The sequence below is a fragment of the Abramis brama genome (genome assembly GCF_963993115.1).
Source record: "Abramis brama genome assembly, chromosome: 11".
NCBI classification, from domain to species: Eukaryota; Metazoa; Chordata; class Actinopteri; order Cypriniformes; family Leuciscidae; genus Abramis; species Abramis brama.
The window spans coordinates 22,525,810-22,546,878 of NC_139973.1; the positions used below are offsets into that span (position 1 = coordinate 22,525,810).

Genomic DNA, 21,069 nt, shown 5'->3' on the forward strand with positions numbered 1-21,069 from the left:
TAAACAATATGAGGGTGAGTAAATGAAGGCAAAAGCTTTCATTTTTAGGTGAACTATCCCTTTCAACAAAACAGGCAAAAAAAAAAAAAAAAAAAACTAATAACGGAACGTGGCTTAAAACAGAAACACATTTGATTAGTTGAGATTGTAGAATGTTAGCATACATAGCTTGAATGTAACTCTACACCCTTGATTATTTACAATACGCTGATCCATTAATATGCAAATTAGCCCCGTCTCCACTTAATCACAAAAGCTCAGACTACCTGATCCACTTGGTCAACTTTACTGTAGTTAACTCTGCACAATGGCAAGTGGAAATACTGTTTTAATTCAGCCATATATGTTTGAACAAGAAACTTATTCAGAAGAAGGGGAAGAGTGAATTATACAGGGGAGCCTACAAGTTGATGTATCAGAATAGTAATGCGTTTTATGTATCACTCTCTACAACGTTGGACACAAAATGGTAATTAATATGATTAGCCTTTTGCTTGACTACGTTATCAAACTGCTAATGTGTTGCTAATGTTACACAAACCATGTTCCCGCTCACCATCTTAGTCTGCCTTCTAAAAATCTGTATCATTAGACACACTTTGAACAACATAAAATGTCATTATAAGTTCATTATAACATGGTACATCAAATGCATAATTAACCCGCTATATTGTACCCAATTTTTCATATCAACAGAAAAATATAGCGGGATAACCTGGCTTCTCTTGAAACTCTCCTACTTCAAAGCATAGTTAATGATATGCTAAAGCCCGCCCCATACATTGACAGGATTGGTTACAACATATTTGTGATGTAGTTTCTGAGTTTCTGAGACTGTCTTTGTTTCACTGCGGTTTTAAGGAGAAAATTCTCAACAATGGTGTTGACATTATGAATTTGTGCATGGTTTGTCTTAAAGGATATTATATAAACAACATTAAAAACTTGATTTCCACTTCAGGGGACTTTAAATTACTAGTTACTAGTAAATTACTAGTTAGTAGTCTTCGGTTTTCTTCCCGGAACGTACACATCACAATATCCCTCATTTAATTAATTTCGTCATCTGTTTAGCTCGCCTCTGGCCCGCCTATATCAGATAATCCGATTTGATTGGTGCAGCTCGGATACAAGGGCATATTAAATGAGCATCATTACTTTTATGTTCCACAGAAGAAATTAATTTAGTGAACTAACCCTTAAAACACACAGACTGTGTGATGTCTTTTGGACCATACAGTCCCAATACATAGTGAAAGAGAACTCAATTTGGTACTCACAGAGGATTGTACCTGGATCCTTAACATTACCTCCATAATACCTCCACCCCTTCAACTGGGGCACCAAGAGAATGTTCTGACCAAATTCTGAGAAATCTAAAGCTACCCATTTCAAATCCTTAAAGCAGACAGTAAGGACAGCTGAGAACATTACCAAAATTAGAATCAGAAATAGTTTTATTGCTTTCATTCCTATAAGGAATTTACCTTGGCATTGAAGCTTCCAGTACACGCATATACATATAACAAGACACATATTAACATTTAAAAAAATAAATAATAATAATAATAATAATAATAATATGTATAAAGACACCAATACTGTAGGTTTAGTCAGAATAAACATTGACAAAGAATGAACATATTTACAGTATTGTGTGTACTGGAACCTTTGTCCCAACAATCCAAGAACGGTAACACTTTATTTTGATAGTCCGTTTGTTGAGACTTTACTAGTTATTAGTAGCCATTCAGTAGCTTGTCAACAGTGCATCAGTTGACATTCAACAACACTGTTTCAACTGACAAGTAACATACGTTCAACTGACTGCCTATAGACTATAAGGTACAATTCAAGTGTTAATCTACAGATTTTACGAAAAAGTGCCTGTTGACTGTCAATATTATTTTGCAACAGGTTATTAACCAATTGGTTATTAACTTTCAATTGTCAACTAACTTTCTGTAGATTGAGCACCAACAACTCAAGATCAATCTGTCAGTTAAATGTCAACAGTCATGTCAGCATATGAAGTATATGATACTGTATATCCTACTCAAGGGGTCTCATGTGCATCAAATTAATAATTATTTTAGCTGATTTAAAACTGTTTTAAAAAATGTTTTAACCATTTGTAGATAATCTGTTGATAGTCAACTAAAGATTACATGTAGTTGCTTATTTGTTGCTTGTCAACAAAGAAATTGTTTATGAGTAGACTATTAAAGGTCCCGTATTATGCCCCTTTTCACAAGATGTAAAATAAGTCTCTGATGTCCCCAGAGTGTGTATGTGAAGTTTCAGCTCAAAATACCCAACAGATCATTTTTTACAGCATGTTTAAATTGTCATTTTTTGGGGGCTCAGAAAAACGCGCTGTTTTAGTGTGTGCCCTTTAAATGCAAATAAGCTGCTGCTGGACGACCCAGGGGGCGGAGCTTCATGAGCTCGCGCTCAGTCTCTCAGGACAATTTCATCTCAAGGAATGATGATAATCAGAAACTCTCAGTAACGGTGTTCATTTCGAGTCGGACAATAATGCCTACAGAGTCAGAGTGCTGTATAGAGATGAAACAGGTATAGTTTAGTAGTTTAATTACGGTTATTATAACGTATTTGTCATCTGCTTGTATGTATCCATTATTTATTAATAGCCTACAAGTCTGCTGTTTCGGACAGGTCCGAATGATGATCAAACATATACTGATGAGTTTAATAAAGTTTATTGTACATCACACAAAAGATGAAGCGTCAGTTTTACTTCAGAAAATCACCGTAAGAGCTGAGTAAACACAGTAAGTTATAATAAGTGTACATCAACGAATTTCGGTAGAGTTGAGGGAGCATTCCTGTGGGCGGAGGTTAGTCAAAAAACTGTTCTAGTGACGTCATTAAAGAAGGAAGTAGAGGGATGTAGTCCAAACGGGCCGTTCGCTGCAGGCGACTTCTGTTAAATAAAATATCTCGCTTGGCATTGAACTTTGAGCTTTATAATTTTACAGATATTATTTATACTCTAACAACAACATTACACACTAACTAAAGTTTGAAACATGGGATCACGAAGAACGGGACCTTTAATAGACATTCACAACTAAGCGTTAGTAGATATATTTTAGGACTATCTAATTAAAGTGAAAAAGAGTTTATATCAGTAGAAAGTCTATAACCTATCAACAGATTAATATATTGTTTATGATCAGTTGACTATTAATAGACATTATCCACTAAGTGTTAGTAGATATCCTTTAGGACTATCTAATTAAAGTGAAAGACAGTTGATATCAGTAGAAAGTCTATAACCTATCAACAGATTGCATACCTAACCTGACTGAAGTAGAACAAACACTATGGCCAGCACATCAGAGAAAAAAAAAAAAAAAATCACTTTTATTAAATAAAAAATAAAAAAATAATAATAATACAACCCATTATTTACTAGGATATCACGATCACATCTGAACCATCTGATTATGTGAAAAAAAAATCATTCCAAATGAGAAAACTCTCAATAGTCTACACATCATTTCAAATGCCCGAGGCCAAGATCAAAAGTTATAAACAACAAATAAGAATAATTATTAATTAATACATTTATCCTTTCATAACAGTAAGTTTTACAGAAAATCGCATTTATTAAATGCAGTTTAACGTTATAACAGTTACTCATTTAAGAAATAATCTCTGTTCCTGCTGCAAACTCGCTTCGGAGGATTAACAGACAAGACTATAGTTTAAACCCTTAACAATACCTTCTTTAATCGTTTAACCATTTTGTAACATTTAGTTTATTTAACGTTACGGTGAGACACAAAAGGCGTTTTCTCCTATAGAACCATAATACACCAAAACACAATATAAATTAACAAAATACATCATCTTTATTAGCTAACGTAACGTTAGATGTAATCCAAATCTTTATAATCCATACGCAAGCAAGAAACAGATCCAAATTCAGCCCTTCATCCACATCCAGCGATCTCCATCTCCATTCTCAGCAGGGACCGTAAATGTCAAATCCCGCGCTCGTGATGAATTTAAATTCAAAAATTGAGCCCTCAAGAAGCGTTACGACATGTTTTACTGCAGTGATATCAAACGCTCATTGGCTCTCGCCTGCTTCGTCACAGATTGCAGCATGCAGTGTTTCAGTTGAAACAACATTGAAATGCAGAAGCGCGCGCGGCCGCGCGCCGTCTTCACGCAGAGGGAACGCTGGGTTAACATTTTCATGGATTAATAACTTAAATTCTGCTCTGTCCCTTATACAAAACTATTATATACTGCCAGAGAGGACTGCAACACATCGTCATTTGAGCGACTTTTGGTACCGATTTAGATTTTCGCAATAAATTATTATGATTACACATCTGTTGTTTTTCTTCATAATTTTAGCCTGCATAGTTTTAAGAAATGGTTATGGGTAGGTTTAGGGGCAGGAGTAGGATTAATGTTAGTGGCTCAAAATATATTTTAATGCTATTAATAAAACTGGCATTTCCCTACACATCTCTGTCCATAAAGTGTTTTATTCTTTTTATATTCTGTATAAAATGAGTAATTTATATTTAGGTTTGGGAGTAGGGTTAAGGGAACTTACATTTATCTATAAAACAGTATAAGGGAAATGATACAGATCTTTATGATTCGTAAACGTTTTGTAGCTGTGAATTCGTAATAATTCTACGTTGCAGACATGTCTGTATCATACGTTTCAGCATCTATCCAAACGTACAAAAAAAGCATGTTTTCAATCTGTTGATAGGTTATAGACTTTCTACTGATATAAACTGTTTTTCACTTTAATTAGATAGTCCTAAAATGTATCTACTAACACTTAGTGGATAATGTCTATTAATAGTCTACTGATCATAAACAATTTATTTGTTGACAAGCAACAGATCTAATCTTTAGTTGACTATCAACAGATTATCTACAAATGGTTAACAATTTTTTAAAAACAGTTTTAAATCAGCTAAAATAATCATTAATTTGATGCATATGAGACCCCTTGAGTAGGATATACAGTATCATATACTTCATATGCTGACATGACTGTTGACTTTTAACTGACAGATTGATCTTGAGTTGTTGGTACTCAATCTACAGAAAGTTAGTTGACAATTGAAAGTTAATTGCCAATTGGTTAATAACCTGTTGCAAAATAATATTGACAGTCAACAGGCACTTTTTCGTAAAATCTGTAGATTAACACTTGAATTGTACCTTATAGTCTATAGGCAGTCAGTTGAACGTATGTTACTTGTCAGTTGAAACAGTGTTGTTGAATGTCAACTGATGCACTGTTGACAAGCTACTGAATGGCTACTAATAACTAGTAAAGTCTCAACAAACGGACTATCAAAATAAAGTGTTACCCCAAGAACTCTAGCATCTACAAGGCCGCCAATAGGACATTTTCTTTGCAGTCATTGCTGATTAGAAATTAGTGTTGTCACGATACCAAAATTATTGTTTCGATACCGATACCAAGTCAAGTATTGCGATTTCGATACTTTTTCGATACTTTTCCTGAAAAGGGAGATACACTCTCAAATATCATTGCTGTGCTTTATTTTAAAACCGGGACAATATTCTAATCATATAACACACTAATAAATGAACATATGAACAGCAGATATATTAAACATTTGAATAAAATATGAAATATAAAAATATAAAAAATAAATTAGAGCAATGACATTCAAGGTAATTTTTTTTATAAATTTAGCAGCATTATCTCATTTATCATAAGAAACATAAGAGCTTTATCTTGATTCTGAACTTTGAATAAAAATATGAACAGCGATTATATTAAACAATGTTTAATATTGGTAACATATGATAAGCCTCATTGGTGATATATTTGGCATGTGGGGAGAGAGTTGTGGAAGGCCTATACTTCATGTTAAACAAATATATAGCAGCAAAGACAACGTCGGCAGTGTTGACGGCAAAATAGGCTACAGAATAATTCGTTCTGTATTGAGAGGTGCAATATTTGAAAATCGATAATATTTTTTTTAATTACATTTATATTGTATTTATGTCAAAACTTTCAAACATCAAAATGTCATTTATTAATATGTATTCGTGTCAAAATGACATAGAAACATCTTTTCCTATTCTATTTTGCCTGGAAACGCTTCCAACACGCTTGCGTGTTGCGTGAAAAATAGGCGTCGGTTCTATTTCTAGCATGCACGCGTTTTCCGCGCGTCTCGAGCTGCGCCCAGACGCGTGTGTCACGCAGGCAGTTAACATGGGAGCCGAAATAAAAACGGACACGACACGCAGCCAGTGTGTCGCCGGCCTTACAAATCTGGAACGCGGTCATTCTTAGAAGTATCGATACTAATAAATAAAGGAATCGTGACGTTTTTAATTTCCGATTTACTTTTGAAGTATCGGTGCACCGTGCAACAGAGCAAGGTAGGCAACGTACTTCCATATGTCACTCCTCGCGTCATCTTTTTCTACGAGTCGTGGACCACTTGTGCTCGCACATGCAGCCATCTCGCTGTAGTGTTTTGTCACATGACACTGACAGCGGCAGGTTCTTTGCTGCGTGCGTCAGGAAAAAAACACAGATGTCCATAGGGAGGCGTTTTTTTTTTTTTTTTTTTTTTTTTTTAAGTATCGATACTGATAAATTTAGGTATCGTGACGTTTTTAATTTCCGAGTATCGCGATACTTTTGAAGTATCGGTACACCGTGCAACACTATTAGAAATAGATACTGGCCATCCAGACTCCACAAGAGCATCTTCCCCCAATATGTAAGACTCCCTTGACCTCTGCCATTGTGAGGCTGGACAAAGTTTCAGAAATCATCACTCACCATCTGCTTTGTTGTTGACTTCAGTAGCCAGCACGTCACTTTCTCAAGGATTGTTTAACAACTGCAATAATTCCATAGACTTGCTAAAACTGCATACAATTTCCAAAAACCTATCTATTCTCAACACCATCATGGCACTCAGGAATCCTAGTCACATTGATGCCATACTGTCATCACACCAATATTGTTGTATTAGTGTTGTAATATGTCCCCCAATGTACTACGTGTACTGTGTACACTATGTGCGCATGGTGTATTGTGTCTCATAGCTTGTCCAGCGTCACTGTTACAGTATGTGTATTATGTATACTGTCTCATAGCTTGTCCAGCGTCACTGTTACAGTATGTGTGTATTATGTATACTGTGTATATTGTACTTTGTTCTGCAATATCCGACCTACAGTATGTGTACTGTGGTTACAGTCTTAAAATGTAAAATAGTTGTATGTACAATTTACACTAGGATCTGTAAGAGAAACACAAATTTTGTCTCTCATGTACTCTAAACACATGTTTGACAATACATGCTAATGGCAAGAAATGATGTACTGACTTGACAGCATGTTTGGACAAAAAAATGGAAGTAGAAAGTGTTACTGTCAATCACTGAGATATTCATGATTCATAACAAGCCTCAGTTCTAAAATGCACAGTTCTCAGCATTAGAGCAGACTTAAGAAAATGATAATGAATCTGATGCTGATGAAAAATGCCCGTAATGAAATTACAATAAACTTGCCTTCCTCACGATGGGACTTCCATCATTAATGAGTTGTGCTAGCATCATGGCAACATTATGATCAATGGTGGTAGAATGATCTGTTCTCTCAGCAGAATTCCCCACAAATGTACCCAACGCAAACACAGCTGCACACCGTACCTGCCAATGAGACAACAGAATACATTCATGAACCACACAACAGCCATGGTTAGGGTTATGGTGCTTATAATATGGTACTTCTATAGTAACAAGGCAAAACTCTGTTTTTGAGCATATTTAAAGATACATATTTTGGGCAGGAATAGACCTGGGCTAAAAATAACAGAAAAACAGAGAAACTAAGAAATCTATGTAAGGTTTGTAATGCATTATAGCAGAGTAATGGTCCTGGTTAAGGATCTGAATTTGCAGGGCACTGTAAAGGTAAACCATATATATTAGGGGTGTAACAATACCCTCATGTCACATTTCGATACATATCACGATACTGAACTCAGTCACGATACGATATTATTGCGATACTCCAAGACATACTGTATGATAAAAGGTTAACAGAAAATGTACTGTTGATTAAAATGCTAAATTTGGTATTACATTGGGTGTTTAAATGAATAGGCTTGGACATGGTGCTGGTAACCCAATGTACAGGACAATAGTGACACCAGAATAAAAAAACTCATGATTCTGAAGCTGAAAATACAGAATTATTTTAGACGAATATGCTTGCACTCTGTCACTGACTAGATATATTTAAAATAATGTAGACCACTTTTTACTGGTAACATAAGACATTTGGCATTATCAGGACCCACAAATATTCCCCCATTGCATTATTATACATTATATTCAACATTGCATATAGTAGTTTAATGTAGTACTGACACTAAAACTCTGAAAACTTTATTTTTTTTCTCACACAGAAATTTTCATTTTGGGTGAACTATACACAATAAATATTGTCACTATCCACGATAGCCTACATATTGATACATTTTTGTATTGTGATATATTGTGGCACGATATATTCTTACACCCCTAATATATTTACTAGAAAATCTACTACTAGATTGTCTAATAGTAGAAAAATATTAGCCTGGCCAACTTTCAGAACCTCTGGTATGGGATCAGACAGGAGACTGTAGAGCTTCTCATGGGCACTATCTCGAACTCCACACCAGCGTGCAGAATCAAAGTTCTGCCAGATTCTGCCCAGACAGATTGCCACCCACTGCCTCAGGAGAGGGTGAGGGTCGTTGAGTTGCTCCAGACAGATCGCAATCAGGTTACCCTGCAGACATGCCTCCTGATGGACAGAGAGGTCAATGAATCATCAGGGACAAAAAAAACAAAACATTTTCAAAACAAATAAAACAAATATATTTAAAACAAATATTACACCACATAATTCTGAGAGTAAATTCTTGGCCCTAATTCTCAAATAATAATATTAATCTAGTTTGGAAACATTAAAAATATATATATGTTTTTGAAAAAGCTCCTATGTTCACCAAGGCTGCATTTATTTAATCAAAATACAGTAAAAACAGTAATATTGTGAAATATTATTACAATTTAAAATATTTGTTTACTATTTTAATACATTTAAAAATGTAATTTATTCCTGTGATGACAAAGCTGAATATTCAGCAGCATATTCTAGAGAGAGAGAGAGAGAGAGAGAGAGAGAGAGAGAATTTATTCACCAAAGATGCATTAAATTGATCAAAATTGACAATGAAGACATTTAGAATGTTAGAAAAGTTTTCCATTTAATAAATGCTTTAATTTTAATAAATAAATGTAATAAATGCTCTTCATTGAACTTTCTATTCATCAAAGAATCATGAAAACAGTATCACAAGCAGCACAACTGTTTTCAACATTGATAATATTAATAATGATAAGAAATGTTACCTGAGCATCAAATCAGCATAATAGAATGATTTCTGTATATACGTACAATGATCTGCTGATCAGGAAACATTTATTATTATCAATGTTGAAAAAAGTTGCTGCTTATTATTTTTGTGGAAAATAATTATTTGATGAATAGGAAATTCAAATGAACAGCATTTATTTTAAACAGAAATATTTACTCTCACTTTTGATCAATTTAATGCATTCTTGCCGAATACAAATATTAATGTCTTTAAAAAAAAAAAAAAAAAAACATACTGACACCAAACTTATGAACAGTAGTGTACACTACCATTCAAAGGTTTGGGGTCCATTTACAAAGAATCCTGAAAAAAAATGGTATACACAAAAATATTAGGCAGCACAGCTTTTTGAAATTGATAATAATAAGAAATGTTTCTTGAGCAGCAAAACAACACATTAGTATCATTTCTGAAGGATCATGTGACATTGAAAACTGTGTCAGATGTGCCATCACAGGAATAAATTGCATTTTAAATGTAATCCTATTACAGTAATTTTACTATAGATCTTAGACAGACAGACTAGATAGATAGATAGATAGATAGATAGATAGATAGATAGATAGATAGATAGATAGATAGATAGATAGATACCTGTCCTGTGTTGTAGTTGTTGACGATGACAGCGAGGATAAAGACAGCCATAGTTCGATGCTCAGCCTGAATAAAGAATCAGGAGTCAACAATTAAATATTCATATGTCTAAGACTTCATTTAATTAATAGTGTACATTTCACTGCCTGTCTGTGATTTAATTCGTCAAAAGTGCAACAAATTCCAACCAAAAACAAAGCCTAGCTTGAACTCTGCAAATATAGCACAGCAGATAAAGTTAACAAAACAGATTTTGTTTTGAACAAAGTGGAAAATGATTCAGTACCATCTGCATGATACTTACGGGCATGTACGGGTCAGCCAGCACCGACAGGAAGTACTTGTGCCCATTGTCTTTTACAAGATCAGCTTGGCATGACTACAGAAAAAATAAAGAGGGAGAGAAAAAGCAGGAGGGAGAGTAGGCGAGTGTAAAAGAGAAGGAATTGAAGGCGTGACAAAAATGAAACAAACACCATACTGACAGCTGACAACTGTTTCTACCAATTTTGCTGCCTGATACAAACTTCTTACATCTGAGTTTTCTCTAAATAAAACACTTACATACTCCCCTAAAGAAAATTTAACTGCAGCATGTGAGACACTTCACTGATAAACCAATAACACAATAACAGACCTTGGAATGACCAGAAAGAGAGAGAAAAGCTATTTGTCCCATCTCAAACAGAATGTGTGTTGGAGGATAGTGTGGGCAAGGCGGAAAAGTTTTACTATCGACTGCTTGTACTCTCTGTTTCATCTGGCAAGTTAAGTGCCATGTGCTTCAGTGAACTGACAGATGACACATACTGATCACTCTTTATAATATAAACAGTTCTGTACATAACCTACTGCATCTGAACAGTAAAGGTTTGGGGTCACTAAGATTGTATTGAAAGAAATGAATTACTCAATTCAGCAAGGACACATTAAATTGCTTAAAAGTTAATGTAAAAACTTTACATTGTGAAAAAACAACAACAAAAAACTTTCTTTTGTCTTTCTTTTGTTTTGTTTTTTTTTGTGGGGGGGGGGGGGGGGGGGGGGGGTCACAGTTTCTTCAAAAATTCTGCTTTGCCATCACAAGAATAAAATGGCTATCCAAAAAAGCTATGGCTACAAAAACATTTCCAAGACAGTAAAAGTTTCTACAGACATTGTTGGCAGCATCGTTTATAAGTTTAAAAAACGTACAGTTTGGTACCACAGCAAAACCGCCTATCCCTGTAGAGTAGTGCAGGGATGACGTCAAAACCCCAGAATAATAATGTGCCACTGGGTTCTGTCGAGATTTTACTATGGGTTTTTATTATGGTGTTTTATTTATAAGTAAAATAAGGTCTGCTTTTCTTTCTTTCTTTTTTTAAGTAGCCTGTTTAGCAGCTTTGGAGTGTGATTTGCTGCAGTCTCTGTGAGGGATGTGCATGAATGATCATCTATCTCTGCAGGTGTCTTAACCACTGCTGTTAAAGACAGATGGCAAACCGCTTTCACTTCCACTACCCTTCCAGTGCCACACTCCAAAATACATTTACAAAAATACATTCTGAATGTTATTGAAGTTATATAACAATAATTTAATTAAAAATCTTTTGAAATAACATGCACAGATTAATCCTTCCTACACCAGGAATGTGCATTAAAAAAGAAAATCATACTTTAAATAAAGATTATAAAAAAATAAAAATCAGTGTAGCACTTATAAATCAGCAAAATCAGAAAAATGTATTTACTTTCTAGTGAACAATTCATCACAGCATGTTATTCCAAAGAAAAGTTGTAGTTATTTATCCTTCCTTTGAAATGTCCTACTGAATAAATGTTAACCAACAGCCAAATAGCTACTTGGATATAAAGCAAATTCATATTTGGTTTGGCTGCATTTTTGTATGGGATGACATGACATGGAAGTAAAATGGGATTCTAATGGCAATTTACACTGACTTTAAGTCTGATTTATTAATAGAGTTTGTTTGGATGATAGATGAGTTTTTCCCACAAATGAAAACAAGGAACAAACTTGAATGTTTCTGATGATTCTGTTGTACAAATATATTAAAATGTACAAATGGGACACATTTCTGAGATCTTAAAGAAGAGCATTTTCATGTGTTTCTATTTATTTTAGGTCTTTTTTTGGTGAATTATGACTTAATGCTGAGCTGACATGAGTTAAACTAGGACTGTCTAAACTGGCAGTGTATGATCTCTAAATCATATTGATCAATCAGTAATGCACATAAAACACATAGATTGATCGATCTATCAACTCTTAGATAGAAAAAAATTAAAAATTAAATAAAAACATGAACAGAATAAAGTCTCAAATACTTAGAGCATCAGGAAAAATGCAAGAGATAAATATCAATTACACTCTATAAGCCAATAAACAGATAACTCCTTCATAAAATAGCATTATAGAATACGGTCTAAAATAGAAATCGATTTGCTGTGGAAACATTTAAACATTCAGTTGTTTGTACTAATTTTACATTTTTTTTTCTTTTTCTTAATCAAATTTTGTCATTAAAATACACAAGAAAATTTTTCTAACTTTACATATTTAAACTTTTCAAATTATACCATTTTATTACATATGCAGATATTTGCATATATCAAAATGTGATTTAAATGTTTATTTTTGTTTTAAAATATTCAACAACGTTTGGTAACTGTCAGAGCCTTCATTTTCAATAACCCACCTGACAATTATATTCTATTGAATTTTAAATAAAATGAAAATTAATAGGTCTACTGTGAAACAAGCAATATTATGTTTACCACAATTTTAAGTAGCTGGTCATTAGTATCTGAATGTTAATTGTTTAGAAAATTTACACTATGTGGAATTTTGGTTAAAGCAATTGCTGAATTGCAAGGGATGAAGAGTTTTACATACACTATCTACAGCTAAGATCTTTGCCCAGATGAAGACCAAAAGAGGCCTGAGCTCTCTCGCTGAACTCTGCAACAGTTTCAACACGTATGGAAAAATCCCCACTGAAAGAGCCTGCAGAGAGCAAAAAGACAGAGAGAGAGAGAGAGAGAGAGAGAGAGAGAGAGAGAGAGAGAGAGAGAGAGAGAGAGAGAGAGAGAGAGAGATTAGAGGATGACGTGATTCAAGGTATTTCTTTGAAAAACTTGACTGATTTATTTAAATTTCTTTCTTTCACAGGTATCTTGTATTCAGGATATCATTGTTTGATTGTGTATGCAAATTCCAGCAAACCCTGGCCGCTACATAACTATATTAACATCCAAATTCCATATAAGGCAGGGATGGGCAGCCTCAGTCCCGGACGGCCACTATCCTGCAGAGTTGAGCTCCAACCCTGATAAAAACTCACCTGGCCGTAGCTTTCTAGTAATCCTGAAGACATTGATTATCTTGTTTAGGTGTATTTGATTAGGGGTGGAGGTGTATGTAAATTGACTGACATATGTATTATCTAAAGGTTTCTTAAATACAGTTACATAAGTAGTAGTTTAGTTTATGTAAGCTTTAAAGTAAAAGAAAGATAAAAAATAAATGTTAGGGGTGTGTTATCTGCCATCTCACCAAACTGACGGCCCAAGGGCCCAGGTCCAGAAATCGCCCCAGCAAATCTAGTGCTCTCAGTCTGTGTACTTGACTCAAGAGGACCTAAGAGAAACCAGATGGGAGAAAATTAATCTGAAGTTCTGCTCTGTTCCACAGCTAGTGGAGTCAGTGAGGAGAGGACAAATGTGTGTCAATGTTTAACTCTACAGCAGGGCCATGGATGAAATACAATGAAAGATACAATATTTATTTTACCCCACACCAACAGAAATCACCTAAATGTCTCACACCCACACATACACAAAAGCAGGAAGACATACATTCCCATGCACAATGGAAACTAATATAATCATTTGACCAGGTGCTTAGGCCCACACACACTCCCTGTGGGCTGGCACAAGCTAATCACTGCCCACCTGTGTGTGTGTGAACATCTGTGGTTAGGGTGGTGATTCATTAACACTTCAATATGTGTCTGTATTACTGATAAAAGGGGTGGTCAAAATAAGTTTCAGTCATGCAGAATGACGAATATGGTAAACAGGATATGATGTCACGCACCAGGACCTCAACTTGTGAAAGACTTACTTTTAACTTGCGGTATCCTTTATATTTAAAGCTACTTAATAATATTACTGACCATTCAGTTTCGGTGCGAAAGCAAAACCCCTTTGTTTGGTCTTCCAAAAACAGTTGAAATTAGGAATCAGTGGATAAGATCTGTAAGAGAGTTAAAATATAAACCTTCTGCTCAAGTTGTGGTTGCAAAATTGGTTCCGATCAATCTGCTTGATGATCCACATTTTCAGAATTTGACTTGAGATTGAACTGATACAGTAAAACCGACAACATAGCTGTGTGTTTACAATGGCTTTAGAAACCTTGGGAACTGAAGCTTGTAATTAAACTCGGCCGTTACATTTCTGATACATGGTTGGGGTGTTTGGCCAATCACAACACACAAGGTCAGATGGCCAATCAGAGCACTTTTCGGAAGTAGGGGCTTTGTAGAAACCGGAACTCTGTCAGTGCGTTTCAGACTGACTTGGAATAATGCAATAATGAACAGTATGTGAACATTAAAGCATGTTAAGCCATATTATTACAGCCAATAAACTTTTAAATCTAACTTTTAAAAAGCATCATCTGACCCCTTTAAAATGTTAGTTTTGGCAAAATTTATTTTAGCTTTCAAAAGTAATTAAGCATTTAAGCATACACCTTTGGATCAAAAGAACTGAGATCAAGAGAAGCATAAATTTTAGTTTTAGATAACAGTTCTAGTTTGCATATTCCTATGCCAGCATTTTAAAACCCTGTATACGCGTGTATGTATTTAAAACATCTAGTTGTGGCACACACTCTTAGCATGGTGAGGGGGTCTGGATACAGGCCTGCCCAGAGACAGAGCGTGCTGTGTAAGGAGCACAACAGAAGGACTGCCCACCTCAATGCCCACACAAAAACACACAAACTCTGAAACGCCCGAAATCTCCTGCCAAAACAATACGCCACCCTGCCATCAAGGTATTAATAGATTGCAGGGCCACGTCAAATCATGGAATGTGAAAATTATCAGCATGCACCTTGGCCATTACAGGGCGTTCCTTAATACCCCAAGGCCTATGGACGGAAGGAAGAAAGGAAGGAAGAGGAGAGATGAAAAAATAGAAAGAAGTGAAGAATATGAGGGAGGTCTGTTTTTTTTTTTTTTTACTGATTCTAGCCAACTGGAAGATTAGTCAGCACTTACAAGTGGTGTGTGTGTGTAAAAGCGTGACTGGCTGCGGAGTTTAATATAAGTGTGAAAATCTGAGCCCATCTGTGAAGAGTCCAGACCTCTTAAAGTAAAACACAGAAATATGAGATAAACTTTTTTACTCAATACAAGAGATGATCAGCAGGAAACAATAAATGTGATCAGGAAGCATTTACATTACAGTTCATATTTTATCAGTTTTATGCATTCCCAGGGAATCAAACTCATGATTTTGGCAATACTAGTGCCATGCTCTACTGTCTGAATTAAAGGAACATACTGTACACAGCAAGATTTTAGAGTATTTGACCACCAATGTCACATGTACAATACATTTTTGCATTTAGCAGATGCTTTTATGAAAAGCGACAAAGGATAACAAGGATAATAGAGGAGCATAAGTTACATATAAAAATGTATGGAAAAAGAAGACCAAACCAAATTGGAACCCGCTGACTTGTATAGCCAAAAACATGTTTTTCAAAATATCTTCCACTGGTTTGAGATGACATGAGAAATGATGAAAAAAAAAAAAAAAACATTTTTGGGTGAACTATACCTTGAACACTCTTTTTATGTTGGTCACCATACGAGACAATACAAAGTTTGCATTCACATTTAAACACAATTATAATACATTTTGTAGTGTATTTGAATATTTTAACATTTTAATAATATAATACTCAAGAAATTATACAAAACAGGTATATTTAAAAGTCTGACTTTTAAGTGTGACATTATACAATGTAAAATATATGCTTCACATTATCATCAATGTATTCAGTTTTGTGGACGTGGATTTTCCAGAATCCATTGCAGTTCTTGGACTAGTCACATGAAGATGTATCAAACTTTGTCATTTTTACCCACCTTACAGTTTTACTCCCAAACAAATTTCTCCCTTACAATCAAACCAACTTCATTTGAACTATGCTTTAAAAAAAATATAATAATAATAATAATAATAATAATACCATTTTGCATGCTGTATTTGTATGTTGTTTTTATTAGAATAGCCTGCCTTTTATTACAACACAAACTTATTGTTCAAGACTTTTAAATTTGCACTCTGTTGCAAGTGGCAATTAGATTGAATTATATTTGCAAATCATTGTGTCATATTTATGACCATTTTAATTACTGGAGCCCCGGAGCTGCCTTCTGAGCCAACCACTGAATCTTGCAAGCGACATATTTAAAATGCTGTATATAGTCAACAATTTTGCACGCAACACAAAGTTGTTTAGCATCAGTGGTGTAGTCTGTGCCATAAGCACGAATACGCCATATGCTTACTTTTTCCGTTTGCGTACAATGATTTCTGCGGATCACTATTTATGTATACTCTCGATAAACCCACTTGTTTTGCTGCTTCATAAGTCCATAATCTACTGTCGTGATACCTTCCCCATTAACTGTATCCAGTGCAGTGATTCTTTTTTGTAATTGGTACATTGTCACTTCTTCATTCTACCTTTCCCCGCCCCTGACAACTTATCGTAGTTAACAGGTGAAAGGGAAATATGGCAGTGGAGTGGAGACACTCTCATGCTGAAACAATGTTAAAATTAATAAAATAACAAAAAATGTGAGGAACTGAGAAACATCATGTAGTGTTTCAGCAGCAAAACTTTTATTGAAAAAGGCACGGTTTTTGTGTGCTTGAATGACTTGTATGTGGGAGAGAAAGAGACAGAGAGCGCTGTTCATAGATCAGTGGATTTTTAAACTGTTTGATGCGAAGGACTTACAAATTAAATAATCATCTTGCAGGAAATATGATTCCCTTCCTAAATTATAAAAACAGCTATGTTGTTACATACATAAATACACACTTATACTGTATGGGAAAAATATTAGGCATCATAAGTATAAATATAAATAGCAGTTTTCTAAATTAAATAACTGGCCGGGCCACTGTACTAAAGCCAAAGCAAATTAAAAAAAATATTATCACGTGTTTGTGAGAGAGGTCGCGCAGCACTGATACAACGGCACTTTTTAATCCATATACTAACGCGCTTGTTTTCATACAAAATAAATATGTAACATAATTAACACAATAACGTAACATACGTTTCTCAACACTGAGAATGAATGAATAAAACGCCTGTTTCTCCAGACTCGCGCTTATCAGTAGGCTAATCCACAAATCACATCACTTTCATAATCACTAACGTTAAGCCATAGCGATTTCAAGATTTATAGTTCAGCATTACTTGAGCATTTTGTTATTTGCATGACTGAATGATGTCTTCCTCTTTTCTGAGTGACCATGAATAACTTAACGGAGAATTTTAAGATAATCCATGCAATCTGTGTGATCATCGAATCCATAAGATTAAGTTAACTCAACAATCAACTTTCCACATCGACCCGAGGCCGTTTACCTTCAGAATCAGGAATCAGAAGTACGGGAGTGGAAGGGGGATCGAGCGGGATTCTTTATTGGTGACGATTTTCAGTCTCTTTTTAATGATAGGCCTTACGCATCTGTCAATCATCCCCGCTTGCTATTTGGGGAATGAACCCAGCGCTATGATTGGTCGAGCTGCTCTTCTTTTGCTGTTGCTTGATTTGAGGACAGCGCGTGCACAGAGGCGTCACCAGGTTTTTGCGTAGTTTAGAGTGACAAATCGTACCAGCGTATTTTGAAGTCAAAATGCGTATCCGCTACGCAAAATGCGTACAAGGTTGGCAGGTCTGAAAACTTTATAATCTGTCCGACTTTTGTAGTCGATTTTACTCATCTCAGTATAGCAATAGAGTTTGGTAAAAGCTGTTCATTCATTCACACACAAAAACGCAATTCATTTTGAAACAGTATTTTTCCAGCTGTAGTAGCTACACAACAGCGCACATCTGTGCGTTCATTCATTCACACACAGAAACGCGATTCATATTTAAACAGTATTTTTGCGTGTACAGACACTTGCGATTAGAACAAAGCAAATATATAACTGACCTATTCCTGGATCCGTTGATCCTCGAAATGAAACTTCCAGCACTTCTGAGGTAAATTTTCCAGGATTATTATTAAAGGAGACATATCATGCTTTTAAATTGTTCCTTTTTACATATAAATCATACATTTGTAGTCTATATAAAGCGGAACTGCAATGCTCGGGTCTGAATTCCTCATTATTATAGCTCCACAGGCCCCTTTTCTACCCCTTTTCTGATGTGCGTCTGAGAGCAACTCGTTTTGGTGCGGTCTCTTTAAATACAATTGAGACACTTCATACCCCGCCCACACTCGGTTCAACTCCACCCCGTTCGGCCATTTTTGTAGTTTGATAGCAGAGATATGATTATGATTACGGAGCCGGAGCGAGATGAAAATGAAGACGACGAACCTGTAGAACAACGTCTTCATATGGATGTATCGCAATGGTGTGTAACGTTACTGTATTTACACATGAAACTTTGGTCTTCCGACCTTTTACCACCGTGTCGATTTATTTTGATTAATATGTGCGAGGGAGAGAGAGCAAGACAGCGTCTAGTTTGGAGACGGTGATGTCTTGTTTACACTTTCGCCTGGCTCTGAAGAGAGAGAGTGAGCGCGCGCGCGACCGGGTCTCTCTCTCTGCTCGTTCTTTCAGTTAAACATGTGTCCTGTAACAAGTGCAGTAGTTCATCTACATTAAACGGTGTAATGAAGCGTGTGGGTTACTACATCCAACAACCGAACATTTTAACTTACCCTCTCGTAACTTCTGCATCCTTTAGCTTGGACTACAAAATTGCAGCGAGAAATAAAAATGGTGGATTGCTCAAAGTGTTGGGCCGGAAGTCAATGTCCTTATTTGGCAGTTCCGCTGCAAATACTGTGACGTAATAGTTCAAAAAACGTCATAGATAACAGAAAAATCGGAACAGGTTGAAAAATATGACCAAAACAGAATATAAAGATATCAATGAAGCACCTGAAGAGAATAATTTCATATTTTCTGTACTTCTAAACACTCCAAATATACAACAAAATGCATTTAAGGGCTAAAAAAGTGCATTTGGCATGATATGTCCCCTTTAAGATAGTATTATTCCTCTCAGCGTCGTAAAGTACATGAGTCTGAAAGTGAACTCACGGTGTGTGTTATCCAGCTGATGTGGGCGTTTCACAGGTTTGCATGGATCGCCTCGGATTATTTGCGTTTGAATAGCGCGCGCTCTCTGTGGGCGGGGTCATATTAAAACATAATGAGCTGAGATGAGAACGACTGACATCTCTCTCTTTTCATACATATTACATAAACTGAGAATATTTGTTTTTTTATATAAATTCATTTAAAAGAAGAGAGTTCAAGCTTCATGCCTGTGTGACTGTATGCCTGTTTGACTGAATATTCGCTGAGTTACAGTTCATTTTCGGACGCGTTTCAGAATGGACTTCACTGACAGAGAGAAAGCAGAACTCGCATCATGTTTATTTTTCTTTATTTGGCAAAAAGCACAACACTTTGTTTTTATTGTGAGTATACACAAAAAAAAATACACACTTAACAGGATCGATTGATGTATGAAACGTGTATGGAAGATCAAAGTCAACAGAGTATTTAGAATCTCTTTTGCACTGATAAGGAAAAACGCGAGCTGGTATCGCCGGCGATACTGCCGACCCCAGGGGGTTAAACTTGCATTTTCCTGTTGATGTGTTTCTTGTTGCTTTTAACAATTGTTTATTATGTGTACAGCGCTTTGAGAAGCTGCTTTTAAAGGTGCTTTATAAAATAAAGGTTATTATAACGTTATATTTTTTGTTGCTGGTGTTTATTTTATGAATAAAATAAATATTAAAATGAATATTTTTATGGAGTAACCGTTTTATAAAAGCAATAAGCCCCTTGACGCCGTATTTTACAGTGGATTTAGAACAGCTAAGGGGGTTTTAGGCACTCCACTCTGAATAATTAATCATTTAATAATTAACATAATTTACAATGAATATAACTCCAAAGCTATGTTTAAATGATTATGTTTCCGCTGAAATTTTCGGCTATGATAGCATTCTGCTGTAAAATGTTGACTTTTAAATTTCACTGGTTACAGAGCTAGAGCTACTATTTTACAGGAATTTTGTTTATGATTCACATGCAATAGTTTATGCTTTAGATGACCCACATGAAAATAAAATAAGGTTTCTTAGGAGGCAGAATGATGTTGCTGCCAATCTTTTGAAATAGACACGTCAATAAAATGATCAATGTTAAATAAAAATGCTGTCTAGGTAGGCAGTTCCCCAGATGTTGAAACTATTGAGCTATTGAGAAAGTTTTTGTTGGAAGTTACCTGCAGGACAATAGGCAGCTGCTCCGGTGGGTTTCTGTTCTCCACGCCCATTGTCAGCCACACCTGAAAGGCTGTCAGCTGCTCAGCGAAGAATGGACTATGCTGTGAATAAACAAACAAACATACTCTATTGTGATACAGAAAAAAAAAGAAAGCACACACAAGTGAAGCAGTGAAAGAGCACTTTGTTAAATCAGCCATAAACAGTGTACATAAGTGTTTAGGATGGCTGTATTGACAATCCCAGTAGAGTTATATAAGTCTTATACATAATACTTTCTCTCCTGCCCCATCACTCATTTACTCACCTTACCCATCTCAAGTCTTTTCACTTTCTGTGTGAAAGTGATGTTAATTCATCCAGCGCACATACCTGTATTA

The 21,069-nt window shown here is 35.4% G+C and overlaps 1 protein-coding gene across 5 annotated transcripts in view; it reads right to left on the reverse strand.

Annotated features, from left to right (window-relative positions):
- Positions 1 to 21,069, reverse strand: part of rptor (regulatory associated protein of MTOR, complex 1) — a 339,338-nt gene that overhangs the window by 131,398 nt on the left and 186,871 nt on the right. For all 5 annotated transcript variants that reach the window (XM_084128075.1, XM_084128073.1, XM_084128074.1 and 2 more), the window contains 7 exons: positions 20,689 to 20,790; positions 13,656 to 13,739; positions 12,996 to 13,106; positions 10,401 to 10,475; positions 10,097 to 10,162; positions 8,674 to 8,865; positions 7,581 to 7,721 (listed from right to left, as the gene is read on the reverse strand). In XM_084128075.1, the coding sequence (XP_083984201.1) occupies positions 7,581 to 7,721; positions 8,674 to 8,865; positions 10,097 to 10,162; positions 10,401 to 10,475; positions 12,996 to 13,106; positions 13,656 to 13,739; positions 20,689 to 20,790 (771 nt within the window). The remainder of the gene's footprint in view (positions 1 to 7,580; positions 7,722 to 8,673; positions 8,866 to 10,096; positions 10,163 to 10,400; positions 10,476 to 12,995; positions 13,107 to 13,655; positions 13,740 to 20,688; positions 20,791 to 21,069) is intronic.